We start from the raw sequence: 16441 nt of genomic DNA, 5'->3' as shown, positions 1-16441 counted from the left end.
TGAAAAGAGACATTACTCCAGGCTGGTGATACCTTGTCAATTGCGCTGCAACTCTTGTTGTGATCATGAAGTAAATAAATGAATATTAAACAGCAGCTCCAATCTCTGCTTCACTGCATTATCGCCACAGTTTTATACGGATTATGCTGCTTCTTAAAGAATGCCACTAACGTTTCCATCCCTAAATGTGAATACTACCACCTCTACATCAGAAATGATCAATATATTTATGGTAAAACAGCTTGCTGACATCATCTCTTCCCACAAATATGTTTCAATGAGTGATCTTTTTTAACTGCATTTACCTATGATTGATGACTCAACATGAGTATTATTTTGAAGGGTATAGCTGGACCTCTGTAGCGACAAATATTTTATCTCATCTGGCTAAAGTTAATCCTGTTGTTATTTGCTTACAAGAAACTCATATTAATGAAGCAGAACACTTGAAATGATCCAAGCTGCGGGTGAAACAAGTGATCTTCTCACTAGCTTTTTCTAAAGAGTATGTAGTAGATATTTTATTATTTTAAAAAACTCTCAGCTCTGATAATTCAACAACACAAAAACTGCCTCTGAAGATGGGTTACGGTAACTATGAATTTTCTGGAAAGACTTTAAATAATGTCAACATCTACTGCCCAATGCTCCTGAGCCAAGCTTCTTGAAGGATCTTCCACAATACCTTTTAAGTCTTCATCTGGATAATTTGATCATTTGTGTGGCCTGCAATCAAAATGTTGACTTCTCATTGGATCGTAAATTACAAGTTCATAAACTCGCAATGAATGTTTGAAATGTATTGAACAATTGGGATTAATTGATATCTGGTGACTAGTTAATGTCGATACTACTGAGATTTCCTTTTGTCACCTGTTCATAAATAATTTTCAAGAATTTATTATATCTTTTCTAATAAAGCCTTATATTCTAACATTATAAGTTGCACAATTTAAGCAATGGTAATTTCAGTCCATGCTCCCGTTGTTACTATCATTGACTGCAGTTTTTACGAATACACAAATTCCTATTGGAAAGGTAATAATTCTTTACTCGCTGATAAGGACTTTGTTCAATCTATTATTAACCTACACAATAAATTCTTTATAAATATTAACATTTTTGAAACAATGATTCCCAATAAGTGGGAGGCTTAATAAGCTGTAATTTGTGGACGCATTATTCAATATACCTGCTCATAAGAAAAAAACATATGATATATGATACATCATTTATAACGCCCCTGTACACAAGTGTTTCTAGGCGTGACAAGACAAGGGAGGGAAAACAGATGGCAGACAAAACAAACAATCTTACTAGGCCTTGTGTCATTCAGATCGTGCAAGTGCTAGAACGAGAAGTGGAAGGGGGAGGGGGTAAGTGCTTGGGGGAAGGAAGGGGAACAATGCAGCAATGCTCTGAGTAGTGCAGCCAGTGCAGCGCGGCTCTGGGTACGTGCAAGGAGGCAAGGGACTGTAGAGGTTACATTTACAGCCTCTAAGTACGAGGTAGGCCCAGAGTCAGTGCAGGAGTGACTGATCGAGAAAGAACCTGGTACCCAGTGAGACTCTGAGGGTAGCCAAGCATCCAGTCAGTGCAGCAGATAGGTGGTTTGGTAAGTCAGGCAGGGAGGGAGAGAGAGAGAAAGAGAGAGAGAGAGAGAGAGAGAGAGATGAGAGAGAGAGAGAGAGAGAGAGAGAGAGAGAGAGAAAAAGCAGAGGATAAGAGGAAATACAATTCCTTTGCTAATAATTTACTGTAGGAAATCAAACATTTAGAACATTCTTATCTCAGACTCCACAGAAATTACATTATTACATTTAATAGTTTTATCGAATACCATAAGTGTATCACAATCAGCATGATCATACATAATTAAATATTAAATCCAAATTCTATGGTGGATCCAAAAAGCTGGTAAACATTTGGCTGAATTCATAAAACCGATCACACTCAAATGAAATCCATCCATTGCCCTAATACTATGAAATCCTTAACTAAAAACTCTTAAATTCCAAAAAAATTCCCCCATTACTATCAACATTTGCATACACCTTAGGATAATCCTTCTCCTCCTTTAATTACCAAATGTCTTTCTACAATGATGCATCATAATCCTGATAAACATAATTTAGATTTGTTAGATAATAATGTTTCCTTTAATGAAACTAAACATGACATTCTAGATTTAAAAAAAGGAAAGGCTCCTGGCCCTGATGGTTTCTCTGTTGAATGGTATGTGCGCTTTATTGATTTACTAGCCCCTTGATATAGCCCATTCATGGTCTCTTTTGTAAACGTCCGTAGTAAAGCCCTTTAGTTTATCTGGTGGCCTCTTATTACAAAATAATGAATATTCTTATTTGTATGAAATGTGCTTGGAATAGCTTTTTAGATATGATTAGGGAAGCTATTGCTCAATCCAATACACCTATATGGTTTCAAAGAGATTTTAAAATTGAGACAACTGTATTTTGTCACTCCTGGATTAACAAAGGCATGTTATATATTGAACAACTATTTCCTGTGTCTCTCTACAAGCACGATATAATCTTGATGACACTGAATATACTGCTTACATGAAGCTAATAAATGTGATTCATAATTTGGTTTCAGGACCCTTGTCGAAAGCTAGTGCAGATCATATTTCTATTTTTTTTAAATTCATTTACATTAGAGCATAATTTATTTCTAAGTGCATGATACAACACAAAATACTGGATAGTAAATCTAAAACTGAACTGGAATGGGAATTGGATGGAGCCTTTACCACTGATATTGAATATTGGGAATCAATGCGGATTAGGATCTTTGTACCAGTGTGGGAGCTAATATAACACAATCCACGTTTTTCATAATGCACATTTTACTCCACAGTGTATTTTCTTCCCTACAAGCAGATGGCTGCTGGTCTTTTAAAGACATTGCAGCATACTTTACACACATTACTTTTTATTGTAAGTTTGTTTATGCATTTTGTTTGCATATTTGGCCAATATTACAAAATATATTCAAATATCATACTCCCCCAACATTGTGCAATGTCCTAGTCAACCTTTTGAGCACATCTTATTTAATTCATATTATCTCTCTGAATCTGTTTAATATATTTATCATATTTCCATTACACATTTTTACAAAACAATTGAAAGAATCACAAAGTTTGAATATAAATGAATGGTAAAATGTATTGTGCTCTATACATAGAATTGAATCTTCTATTGTGACACACGCTCATCAATTTCATACATTTCAATAAAGATGGACTCTTTTTATTGATTTTATTAATTGCAATCTTCCTGTTACAGGCGTTCAACATTTTGATCCTCATTCCAGTGTATCTAAACCGCCATGAAATTTCACATTTTATTGTGTTAATCAAATAGCGAATTTGCCGATTTTCGATTGTATCAAGATTTCTTCATCATCTCATAAATTGTATTAAAAAATGGTTAATATCTACTCTTGTATTCATTTATAGTATTTATAAAATTGAATTAAAAGTAATAAACTAAAAAAAAGTTGGCGTTAAAGGAGTACATATTCTTGTTCACTGTTGAAGAAGTTCAGGTTTAATTTTCCTCCTCTGAATGCTGTGACTAGCAAGTAGAAAGGGGAAGCATTATGAGAAGCAGAACGTTAATGTATCTCACATTTGGAAAAAGATGTATTCTATTTTATGTTATTTTGTACAATGTACAAAATAGGCATATAACTCAACTTCCCCTACTTTGAAAGATGCGTTAACCAGTGTGGTCCCACTCTGACGTTCTTAGCAATGAGCTGTGATCTCTTAACCTGCTGTGCGGTGGACAAAGTTTTTGTTAAAAGCTTTTAAAATAAGATCAAAGGGTTGCAACCCTGCGAAGTCCGTTTAATAATTTTAAAGTTATATGATTCTTATACAGTATATTTTATGTGTTGCTTTTATGGAATGTTTGTTAAGCTGGAAGTGAACAAATATGTGACTAAAGCCTTACTTGCCTGTAATCTGACATTGTTTATTTGTACTACCCCACACTCGCTCCACCACAGGAATGTTCAAAGCAATTTCCGTATTTGTAAAGTATTCTGGTGATTTTCTTCGTAATTTATAGTGATACATCACTGCAGTTCTCTCTGGCTCAATGCTACAAAGCATCTATATTTGTATTTAAATCTATATATCTGTGTTTACTAGATTTTATTGGTGTATTGGGTACTTCATAGATTCAGTACATCATTTAATGTCCCATTATACTCCAGGGGATTTCTGATTTTAGGTCGATGGAATCCTCCTGACTGACTCCTTAGAAGCATTGCTAAGTGTATGATGGTTTTATGGTGGAGTGGCTATCTACTGTACTAGCTATAGGAGTGAGGCTGGCCTCTTCTCAGACCCTTTACCATTCATCGTCTATACTATACTGTTATTTACTTCTACTTTTTCATTCTTATGTCTTTACCCTGACTCAAACCCCTAGGAGTATTTCAAGTGTATGTTAGTTTTATTGTTGTGTGACTTTATTTTGCACCAATTCTGGGAGTGAGGTGGGTCTCTTCTCAGACCCATTACTGTGTTATGTGTTTTTAACATTGCATATGTGATTCCTATGTCTTTAGGACTAGGCGATCATGTATCCTGACTTCCTAGGAGTATTACAATATGTATAGTAGGTTTACTATTGGGAGACTATCTGTTGCACCAACTCTCTGAATTGTCTCTTCGAAGACCTTTTTCATTTTTTAACAAAAATATTGTATTTCTCTTTTTGCTGTAGCACTTAGCAGAACTATAGTAAATGTTATGTAACACTTACATTAAAAAGTATATAAATGTTTCAGAACATGTGTGGCTTATTTTCTCGTGCACTACCAGTCCTCTCCCATTCCTAAGAGTTAGGCTGGACTGCTCTGTTGTGTTACCATAAAGAGCTTTAGGAAAATGTGGTGGACAACACCTGTGACCAATTAAAATAGGTCTCCTTAAGGTCTTCACCAGAGGGCTGTGCATAAAACTCTTTAACACTCACATCAACTTTAAATATGCTAAAGTTCGCTCTCACATTCTTATACTTTTCCAAAGATTGGCTCTGTCTTTTTATGATCCTTCCTTTTGACAGTATTAAATATGTTTACTTAACTCCAAAGCATTGACAACCTAAAAGACACTTGGGTCATCCCTCTAATCAAAAAACCTACACTTGACCCGGGCAACCCGTCCAATTATAGGCCCATCACAACGGTGCCCTTCTTAGTAAAAATACTTGACCGGGCTGCTTACCTGCAAATTCAGGCTTACCTCGAATCTAACAACCTGTTGGGACTTAGGCAATCAGGCTTCTGACCTAGACACGGCACGGAAACAGCCTTGATCGACCTCACAACACAAATCCAAGACTTAAAAGATAAGGGTAAACTAGCCCTTCTATTACTGCTTGACCTCTCAGCAGCTTTTGATTTGGTCAATCACCAAATGCTTTGCCACCACCTGAAAACAACAGCACACTTCTCTGACTCGGCCACTTCATGGATCAGTTCCTTCCTTGCTAATAGAACTATGAGGGTCTTCTCTCCAACTGACTCTGCTGAACCCTCTCCAGTGCCCTGTGGGGTCCCGCAAGGCTCTTGTGTCTCTCCTACGCTTTATAATGTCTTTACGAAGCCTCTCTTCGACATCCTCGACTATCTGGGTGTCACGTATACAAACTGCGCTGATGACACCCAGATACTCATTCCCATCACGGGAGACTATGCAACAGACAGCAGAACCCTCAACAAAATCTATTCAGTAATACAAGCTTGGATGGCACAAGACAGACTTTGTTTAAACAACGATAAAACAGAGTTGCTAATCCTTGGTTCTCACGCTAGACTTAACAAACTTGACCCTGCCTTCAAATCCTTTACCATCGATGGCAACACTATCAATGTCTCCAATAACACAAAAACACTTGGTATCTACATTGACGCCACCCTATCCTTCACCGGACAAACACACGCGGTAGTAGCAGCATCAGCTTACACTTGCAAATTAATCACTGCATGCAGCCTTTCCTTACGACACCCAACTGTATCACGCTTGCCAGAACCTTAGTTTTGTCAAAAATTGATTACTGCAACGCCATATGCTTGGGGACCAGCCAAAAAAACATCAATAAGCTACAAGCAACACAAAATAATGCCACCAGGGCAGCCCTTAACATCATGAAGAAGTCTCATATCTCTGACACCAGATGCAACTTGCACTGGTCCTTCCCTGCTTTCTTCCCTGGTGGTACCTCCTACTAAATACTGTGTATTAAATCAGTATACTGTGTACCTTGTACCTTTGTCACTTTTGTATATAGGTATTGCAACCTTAATTTAACTGACTACGCTATTGAACGTGTGTAACCTGTTGTGAAAATGTTCTTGCTGTACATATGTTTGTGTAACTTTGCTATGCATGCGCCCAGTTGCCCCAGGGCCAGAAGCGCTTTACAAATAAAATAAAATAAAATTGTCAACTGTTTGCCCTGCGATTTATTGCTATAGCTTAAAATTCCCCACAGTTGACTTAAAGGTTTATAATACCACAGGAATCAGTCACAGTTGCTTGGAATTCCATTAAGTTCCTGATTTCTAATGCTAGATTTAAATCTAAATAAAACGGCCTTGATATTGCAATTGTTTGCATGTTACATGACAATCCAGAGATATTTTTCCCTAAGTTGACTTGGTCATCTGTTTGCAATGGTGAAGGTGCCTGAATCACAATTGTTTCCTGAAGTAAATGCTAAGAAAGGTAGGATAGCTCAATGGTGTATGCACCTTATGCAGTGATCTGTGAGCTTTAGGCCACAATCACCAGTTATATGGAGCAGGTGCAAGACATTGTCATTACTACACTTAATTTTGAAAATACCATGCTAGGTTGATACATCTAGCTAGTCAGGTTAAGCTTAGAGTGAAATTGAGCAACCTTCAGGAATTCTTGTCAAAATAATTCACATTTAGAAATCTTAAATACTAACAGTACAGAGTGCATCATGTGCCGATATCCTCCATCTCCCAATCCCACTCTCTCTCTTGCTGTCTCTCTATGGGTAGGTGCCACGTTGTCATGTGCACATTTGCTACAGCTAGCCCAGCCATTGCTGAGAGCTGCACAACTAGTTGAAAACACATATATCTAAAAGCGGTGGGAATACTGTGTTTTCTTATGCTGGGGACAGGGCTTGCATTTCTAGACATGCATTGACTTGGAGATTGGCTTTGACATATTTTGTGTCCTGCAGGAACCATCAATCAGTGGCCAGCATGCCAAATTAAACAATTCCTTGGTGCTCACAGAAAAAACTGACTATAGGTTTCAATCTGAACATGACACATTTCAAAGAGGAGGCCTTTTTGAGATACAAAATATTGTGTATTCTCAGAAAAAGAAGGTGCTAAAAAAGAAATCTATTTAATTATGCTAACATTGTACCCTGGTACTTAAAAAAAATGTATAATACTATGGGCCTTATTATGACTTTGGCGGTAGCCGTGCCAGTAAAACCAGCACGGCTGCCGCCAGAGTCATTTTGTTTCCTGTACCTGGGAATGGGCAATTACCGTGGTATTACAGCCCCAGCGGACCCGGTAATTGCCCTTTCCTTGGCACCGGAAACCCTTACTTCCCCTTACCATTTGAGTACCATTGGACCCAATGGGAATGGGGAAGAAGGATGCACCGGCACCGCATCCGTCATGGTCTGCGAGCGGTGCGGGTCCGCCCACCTGGTCAGACCTGGCGGGCTGACAGGCACCCGCTCGTAGAACTTGTAATATGGCAGTACAGTAGCAACGGTGCCGGGAGCTTACCGACACAGTTGTTACCGTACCGCCATACTTGTAATGAGGTCAAATGTTCATTTATAATGATCCTTCCCAATTCATATTGTAGTCATAATAAGAACATTACCATTGTCTTAATGAGCAAAGCACATTCGTAAAACCTAGAATAACCATATACCTTATTTTCTGATAGAAGGTTATCATTCCAAGATGGACTTTTTGTTACACTCATACTGTATTCTTTCAAACTACCCCAATGGAAAGGGCAAGGGCACGAAAGGCTTCTAGGAGGGTTCCTGGCTGCTTTCCCAAACATCAAAGAGAAATTTGGGACCATGACCATACAAATTACGACAGATCTTTACATTTGACAAACATGTCTGCGATAAAAGGGTTCTACTCTTGAATCACTGAGCACATAATTTACACTGGGCTTGGTGCTCATTTCATTTTTCACAACACTCACCTTAATACTAAAGTGCTTGCAAACATGAACCATATAAAGTCATTTGGACAGCCTGAGGGCTTGAATGTGAGGATTAATGGCTGTTAAATATTTTATCCTGTAGGGTTCCAGGTGCTTACTCGATTAAAGGGAAGACAGGTCTCAGGTTAAGGAGGCTGGGCGCATGCCCTACCCTAATCTGCTTGGAATGGTTTGAACCTGTTAGTGCCTATTTTTAAAATTTGAATGTGAAACTGCTTTTGTCCGCTTCAACAAACATACCTGGCGTCTCTGATAGTCTCAATCAAATTATTGTTGCTGAACTCCCCTTCACAGGCACGTGTGATGTAGGCACGGTAGAGATGCTCCCGTAGAGTCCGATTGCGACTATGCTTCATAACAGGACCAAATGTTTGACTATCGAAGGTTACTTTCCAAGGGCCATCTTCTGGGTTGGCACTAACAAGGATTCATGTTAGAAGTATCATGCCGTTAAAAAACGAAAGTAAAGTCCATTTAGTTAATATTGACAACCGTATCAGGGTATTTGTCATTAATATTTTATTATTAAACAATACATACACAAAGTAGTTCAGTGTTTACATTTCATGGTCAGTTGTTCAGGTTTTTGTCCAAATACCACTTAAATAGCATTAAAAATCGACTTAGCTGCATTATGTTGTGCTAGCTTTTTACTTGTAAATCAGCCATGTCGAATGGAAAATCTTCTAAGCGCTTGTCAATTAAATCTTTTTTTAGTCTGTCTGGGTTATTACAGAACGGGAAAACCATATCTGTTTTGCTCTGTGTTAAATGGGACAGTTCAGACTCAATTTCTAGGTCACTCTTCCCATGGAACAAAAAGCAACCGGATCCATACCCAAAACAGCAAGTGACATGAGGGGAGTTAAGCAAGTGCGGTCTGCAGATCGATTACAGGAGAAAAGATGCAAAGTAAAACAATCTATTTTCTTTCAGCTTTCATGAAAACACTTCTATACCTTGCAATTCAGATTCTCATAAATCCAAATATACCTGAGAATCCAGCACCCTCCTCGCCCTTGTATAAACGTTTACCTGATAATGCTGGCCTCTCACCTCCCATTGTCCAAGGACCTAATGTAATGCAATAACGAATATAGTATGATTACTGAGCATAAAATCAAAAAGGTTTCAGATAGATTTTACACTAACGTTTTCCAAAGCTCTGAAAAGGGAACCAAATCTAGAGTGCCAAGTTTAAGGTCTGGCTTCTTGAGCAAGAATCTCGGCGCATCAGCATGAATCTGAAACACTGTTTCATTACATAAATGGTTCAGATGACCATTGTGGAGTCACTAAAATGGGGTCAAGCAAATAATATATGAAGTGGTGTTTCTCATGCTTTGAGTGCAGCTGACAAAGCTTATGACTGAACACTGGGCAAGACTGGGGTGCAAAAGACTGCCTCTTTGGGGCAAACATCCCACCCCTATCCAGGGCCCAAGAATGGCAAAGCCCTCTGAATGTGTTTTGGTCTTGGACATCTCAGGGGCCACTGGACACATTAATCAGGGGGCTCATTCATTTTGTGTTATTTGAATGGACTTGTGGGCTAATAATACAATCCTTCTCGTCTACTTTATGGAGGAAGTGACATCCAGGGTGTTTGAGGACTTCAAGGTAGATATCAAGGATGTATTGCCCTGAATATGCACTAACCTTCATCTTCACCCTCACTCCGAATAATACGTTCTGTGAATGGAAAAATACTGATGGAAAATATTACCTCAATTGAATAGAGATCTGTCCAACATCAAAAGTTCTGCTATTCTATGTGTTGGTTTTATGAAGCATATATGTCACCTTACGGCTGCGTCATGCTACCTGTCATACAAAAGGAATGTGGAACTAGTAAAGTGGCAGCTAGGGAGTGCATGTATGTCCCTAGGACAGGAGGGCTATCTTTACTTGTGTACTGTGTCCATGGATATTGTGACGAATCACGGGATTCAGTCACTTCTCCCCAGGGGGAGCCTTTCCCTGTGAGGCTTGGGAGGTGACCCCACTACGCGATACCTTCCCTAGGGTTAGAGGCAAGTAGGACCTCACCAGGATAGACCCTCCCCTTGGGGACAAGGACTCCTGTTACGCAGAGAATTTCCCTAAGTTACTCACTCTCGTACCATCAATAACACCAAGGGTTCAGAAGGGCCAAAACAATCAAACCACTGTTTGTAACTGTGCCATAAGACCCAAGATTCAACATGAAAAATGCATTGTAATAATACTATGGTTTGTTCATGTCAAAAAATATCTGTGGGAGTTGAACATGGATGATTTATGGTATAATCCCCTGGGTATCGCCAAGAGTGATGTGGAAAAAATCAAGAGAGCTTCACGGGGGGCTAATGAGGTTGAATTGGTCAACGCTTGTAGCGTGCTGGCAATGGGTAATATATATTTGGCCAAAAAGTCCTTCTTGAGATTTGAAAAATACCTAGACTTTGTTAGCCCCCCTCTTGCACGCACCCTGTATATGAAATTCAGGTTATACCAGCTGAACGTGGCACATCGTACCAGGAAGTGGGATATTGCTGGAAATGATTTATGCATGGTGTGTGGCCTGACTAGGGAATCCTTGGACCACTTTAAGTTCTTTTGTCAGGGCTATTGTGTGGCCAGGAGAAAGTACCTGAAAACAAATTGTAATGCATACGGTATACGTCGAACAAGCGAAGCACTCGCGTTGTTCAGGTATTGTACTGACATCAACCCAGTGGTAAATTACATCCACCAGGCATGGCGCACAAGAATGAGAATATTGAAAATCGAAGGTACTATGAACTAATCCCACATTGGTAGTAATAGTATGACTAATACCCATAGAAGTGCAATCTTTTTACTGTGGCAAATATACATGCACTTTATTGTCTTCTCTGAACTTTAATTGTTGCTGCTAAAAGCCCATAAATGCACCTGTTTGCTAATTGCACATTTTCTTTGCTTGTCCAAAATATTGATGAATTTTGTAATGACAGTATGGCTCAACTCTCTGTACCACCTGATGTTGCGATTTTTAATTTATGTACCCTAACAACCATGGAGGGTCATCAATCTATTCTAATTGTAATTTTATATTTCTGGCAAATGATGAACTGTCGAATAAAAGCTACATATGATGATGATGATGATGATGAATACTATGAAGAAGAGTGAGCGATTGAAACAGATAAAGCAACTGTCCAAAAATAGCAATACTGTGAAAAAGAGTGAGCGAGTGACAGAAAGTGATGCAAAGAGCTCAACTGAAAGAGAAAGAGGACTATAATCCTCTGCTGGGGGAGGGCCCAGCCATGTGCCATAAAAAGAGAAGAAGGAATGTTATCAAAGTGTAGAGAAGCCCAGGAGTTTCAAACCAGCGTTGTCGTGGAAGTCATGCATACGGAGGAGGCAACCAGGTGGTATGAGATGGAAGCACAGAGAGAGATGGAAGCAGGAGAGAACAGGGGAAGGAAACCCCAAAGAAGGGAGCCAGTTGTGAGAGGTGCAGAGTGGTGGACTGTGCAGTCTGGTAACTACGACGAGACCATTATGACTTTGGCACCGCAGAATGGCTGCAGAGAGACAGAGTCAGAGAGAAGGCAGAAGCTGTCCTGACAGAAAGAAGAGGAATCTCTGCCCAGCAAGCCGGCCTGGTGACACCAACCCTTATAAGAGAAGTTAATGGGGACGGCCGGAGTCCCGGGAGGGAGCACAAATATAACAAGTACCGGAATCATACTCATCCCAGTAATATTTATGAAAGAAAGTCCATTAGAGATAATTACTGGCACAATCATACACGTCCCAGTAATAATGAGAAGTGGAATTCAGAAGTCAATCATTTCTGACAGAATCATACTTGTCCCAGTAATATTGATTTGAGAAAGTCAAGTGTGGATCATTACTGGCACAATCATATTCATCTCAGTAAGAGAGAAAACTTTGATGAATGGTGTGACAAAATTCATGAGGGTGCTAGGAATGAATACTAAGATTCACCCGGACATCATACTCATTCCATTGAGGGAGTGAAAAGTCAAGAGACTGTGAATCATTACTGGGATCATCCTACTAGTCCCAGTAAGACAGCAAGTGACCAAGAAAGTGAAAATCATTACTACGCTCTTCCTACTCGTCCCACTAATACAACAAGTGACCAGGAGAGTGAGAATTATTACTGGGTTCATCATACTCATCTCAGTAAGAGTGCAAGTGAACAATAGATTGTGAATCATTACGTGGAGCATCATACTCGTCCCTGTGAGGGTCGCTTAACTAGAGGAAGACTGAGAACTGGAACAAGAAGAAGATTGGTTCTATTTCTAAGATATATAAAGTTGATACTAGAGAAAGAGAGATTTTCAAAGACATTACAGAAAGGCGAAGTGAAGGAAACTCAACGGCAAGGAACGCTGGAAAAGAGGATCTCACAAAACCAGGAGAAGGGGAGCCAGGGAGTTGAAAAGTTCCCCTAAGTGAACTGAATTATTTAATGCAACGGATAGCCAAGAACTATCTGAAGAGTCAATATTAAGGCTGAGAAAGTCACTCCAGGAGGAGGGATAATTCTCCAGGGCTTTAGCTGTTTTGTCTTAGTGATAGGGTCAGTGTAGCTTAGTTTTGGACTGAGGATAGACTTTACTTTTGAACGACACAAGTTGATGTTGAGCACAGGTAGGAAAATCCATAGATATGGGGTAGTGAGGTCTAATACTTATCATTTAAATAAAGTATGAGTAAGAATGACAAGATCTGGTCGGTCTCCTCCTTCTAACCCACCACAATATGCTTTGCTGTCTGTAAATCTACCATGTAGTTATCTTATGCCATACTGAACGAGAAACTTGTGTCTTAGGTGTCTGACCATCTAGAGAAGTAAGGGAGATGTACAATGGTCTAGGAGAAGACGGTCCTTATGAACCATGAAGATAAGTCATAAGTTAGACACTTGGGTGTCCAATGGTCAAGGACGCTGGACACCCAGGGTGATAAGATTCCTCCAAATGCTCTGAATGGCCTAGGTGACAAAGCTCCTTCTAATGTGATCAAAAGATAAAGAATAACATGACATATCACCACATGTGTACATTTGAATTTGAGGTATTTGTAATGCGCTAGCAGGATTAACTGCATCCAAGCATAGATGTTACTAGATTATTTTCCACACCAGTATCACAGAAACACGTAGGCTAGAAGGGAACTGAAGGGCAGCATGATTAGGTAAACAAATGCGTCTTTAATGCATTCCGGAATATATAAAATGACGTGATTATCCGAATTTCCAAAGGAAGTAAGTTCCACAATCTAGGCCCATATGTCAAAAAACATCTGTCACCCCTATAGACGAATCTAGATGGTTTAATCACTAATAAGTACTTGTCAAGGTATTGTAAGAGGCTCTTGGGCTTATAATAAACCATCCTGCTAGACAGGTAGCTTGGAGCTAGGTTATTAAGACATTTAAACACCAAGCATAGGATTTTGAAGTCAATCCTTGGCTTGACTAGAAGCCAGTGGAGTGACCTGTGCATTACGTATATAGATGCAGTTTGGATACTTTAAATAGCAATCGAACTGCAGTGTTTTGCGCCCTCTGAAAGCAGTTCATTTTTCTATCAGGTATACCCGTAATGGTACTATTACATTAGTCCAGCGTAAAGTTGACCAGTGCTCCAACCACTACCACGTGGTTGTTTTGGTGGATAAATGGGAGGGTGTGTCGAACGAGACGCAGAGTGTATAATACAGATTGTACCTCAGCTCCTACTTGCTGGTCACAACCGAGCTTGGACTGCAATATGCACCCCACATTTCTGACCTTGGGTACAAAAATCATAGGTATACCAACAATACACAGGGGACAGGCAGCAGGAGTGATCCACCAGCAGATGTTTAAGCCCAGACAAAATCCACTCAATTTTCTTTGGATCCAGTTGGAGCCTGTTAACAGTCGTCCAGTTGGTCCACTTCCTCAATTCATTGCACCACCTTATGCAGAGACTCCACAGTATTACTTACTCTCAGATAAATCTGAGTATCATCTGCATAAGAGTGGTATCCAAAATAGAATTTCCAGAAAATGGCCATTAATGGCTACATATATAAATTAAACAGCAGCATGGACAGCGAGGAACCCTGTTGGACTCCGCATTCCATTGTTCCTGATAGATAAACTGAGATTTTAACACACTGGTAGCGTTTAGATATTAGCCCAGTGAATAATTTCCTTAGTTGGTTAATTAGTGGGCCTGTGGCACAAGGCAAGTAGCTTCCAGGGAGATGAGCTGAGCTGAGGATGCACAGCCGGACCATATAATAATATTTTGTGTATATGTGTATAAGAGTCTCTCTTGCACACAAACGGCCCCATATTTTCAAATAAACTCACTCTGTGGTCTAATGCAAATTAACTTTTGAACATGAAATTGCATGTGCATGCACTAATCAACAAACATGGATCCTGAATATAATTAGCTTAATGGCACCTTTTTAAAATAGAAATCTAGTCCAACCTTTGTTCGGTTCCGTCGACTGCATAAGAAGCCATTAGTCTTCGTGTGGGCTCAGGCAATCCATCCACACTCTCCCTATCTGTGAGCAGTATGGAAAAGCCTTTCGTTGAATCCATCACATTGTCCCTAAAAAATAAGAGTGCATTTTAATTAAAAAAGAACTTGAAACATTTCATAAAGTCACATTGATACTTTGATGACATTGTGTACACAGACCTCCAAGCTGCAGCACATACACCGTAAGGTCCCCGGGGCTGACATGTTTTAATGTGATTAACAAGCATAACCTTCCCATCAGTGGCATAACTGAAATGTGATTTGCTAGCAATTCACCACCTTAGAAGATACGCTGTTCCCCGAAATTTTAAAACTCATTATCAAAGACAGGGTAAAAAAAGCAGGTGAGAGAGTACCCACTATTTTCATCGACAAATTGAAAGGGATGCTCATCCCGATGAAACAATATTCATCATTTGAACACGTGGTTATCAAGTGCTGGCCAAACCTAGAGGTTACTGTGCTTATACTCACAGTATGCATGCCCCTGGAAAATAATGCCCCTTTCCTAGAAAACTGTCTTGAACTCCTCAATAATTTGCAAAACACCAGCAACAAAGTGATAATTCTGTAAGAAGTAAATATCTGGCACAAGAGATAAATGCCAATGAAAACAAATATGACTTCTTTAACAACATGGAAGTTCTGCAGAATATACTTGCTGGTTCTACTCAGAGAAGGGCACTCACTGGACGTAATGTTTACATCGAACATAGCAGTTTCCAACCTGTAAAAATCTAAGCAATTTTGTGCAGACCACTACTTGATCACTGGTAAAAGACAGCTACCCATATGTAGGATGTTTTAATCGGGCAACATCGAATTCAGGGGAACTTTCCACCCAACCCAAGGCGTGCACAATTTTCCTTTATTTAATGAAGTTCTTTTTATGAATCTGGGACTTCCAATTTAACAGAACTGATTCCTTACAGACTGCCTCCTCTTTTGGGACAAATACATACAGGGCTATAGGGAAGGTATATTTATTAACCATATAGGAATAATCAAATCAATTTAGGTAAATAAGTTATACTTCCATTACATAACAATGCAAAGATACAAAATAATCAACACACTATTTACCTTAGCTTTCAATTCTACATTCAAAGAAATAGAGACTTGTGTAACACCACATCACCATATATGTTTTGTTTACCCTGGGAGTGTATGCCCCATTGATTAAAAATGCATGAGGATCCAGGATCAGACTTTCATTTGTTAAAAATAACAAATTAATTTAAAAAATCCCTGCCTATCCACTTCTCTCTATTTCCCTTTTATTGCAAGTAGATACGACCCCCTTACTCAAGATACATGTCAGAATTTGAACAGCATTCTAAAACTCAATTTCAACAAACTACTGGACCTTCATGTATGTAAATTGCCTGTAGAAAGGAAAATGTATGTTCAACAAGTATGTAGGCTAGATTCACTTCAGTGATGTTTCTATTTCATTACCGTGTAAAAGCGTACCTTTCTCACTTTCAATGGGCAACTTAAAAACGTGAAAATGGGTAGCGATGAATCATCCTTTCCCTTTTGTCTGGAACAACTTAGAATTAACAACAATAATTTACTTGATAGTATAGCCAGAAATGACTTC

At 39.2% G+C, this 16441-nt stretch overlaps 1 protein-coding gene across 2 annotated transcripts in view; it reads right to left on the bottom strand.

Annotated features, from left to right (window-relative positions):
- The window catches only part of LOC138569537 (uncharacterized), a 1144950-nt gene that overhangs the window by 403293 nt on the left and 725216 nt on the right, over window positions 1-16441 (bottom strand). For both annotated transcript variants that reach the window (XM_069647595.1, XM_069647596.1), the window contains exons 7-8: window positions 14782-14907; window positions 8528-8704 (exon numbers count right to left, since the gene is read on the bottom strand). In XM_069647595.1, coding sequence (XP_069503696.1) covers window positions 8528-8704; window positions 14782-14907 — 303 coding nt within the window. The remainder of the gene's footprint in view (window positions 1-8527; window positions 8705-14781; window positions 14908-16441) is intronic.

Source organism: Ambystoma mexicanum, chromosome 2q, assembly GCF_040938575.1.
Source record: "Ambystoma mexicanum isolate Mex_15411 chromosome 2q, UKY_AmexF1_1, whole genome shotgun sequence".
NCBI classification, from domain to species: domain Eukaryota; kingdom Metazoa; phylum Chordata; class Amphibia; order Caudata; family Ambystomatidae; genus Ambystoma; species Ambystoma mexicanum.
This window is presented reverse-complemented; position numbering and strand designations above follow the sequence as displayed.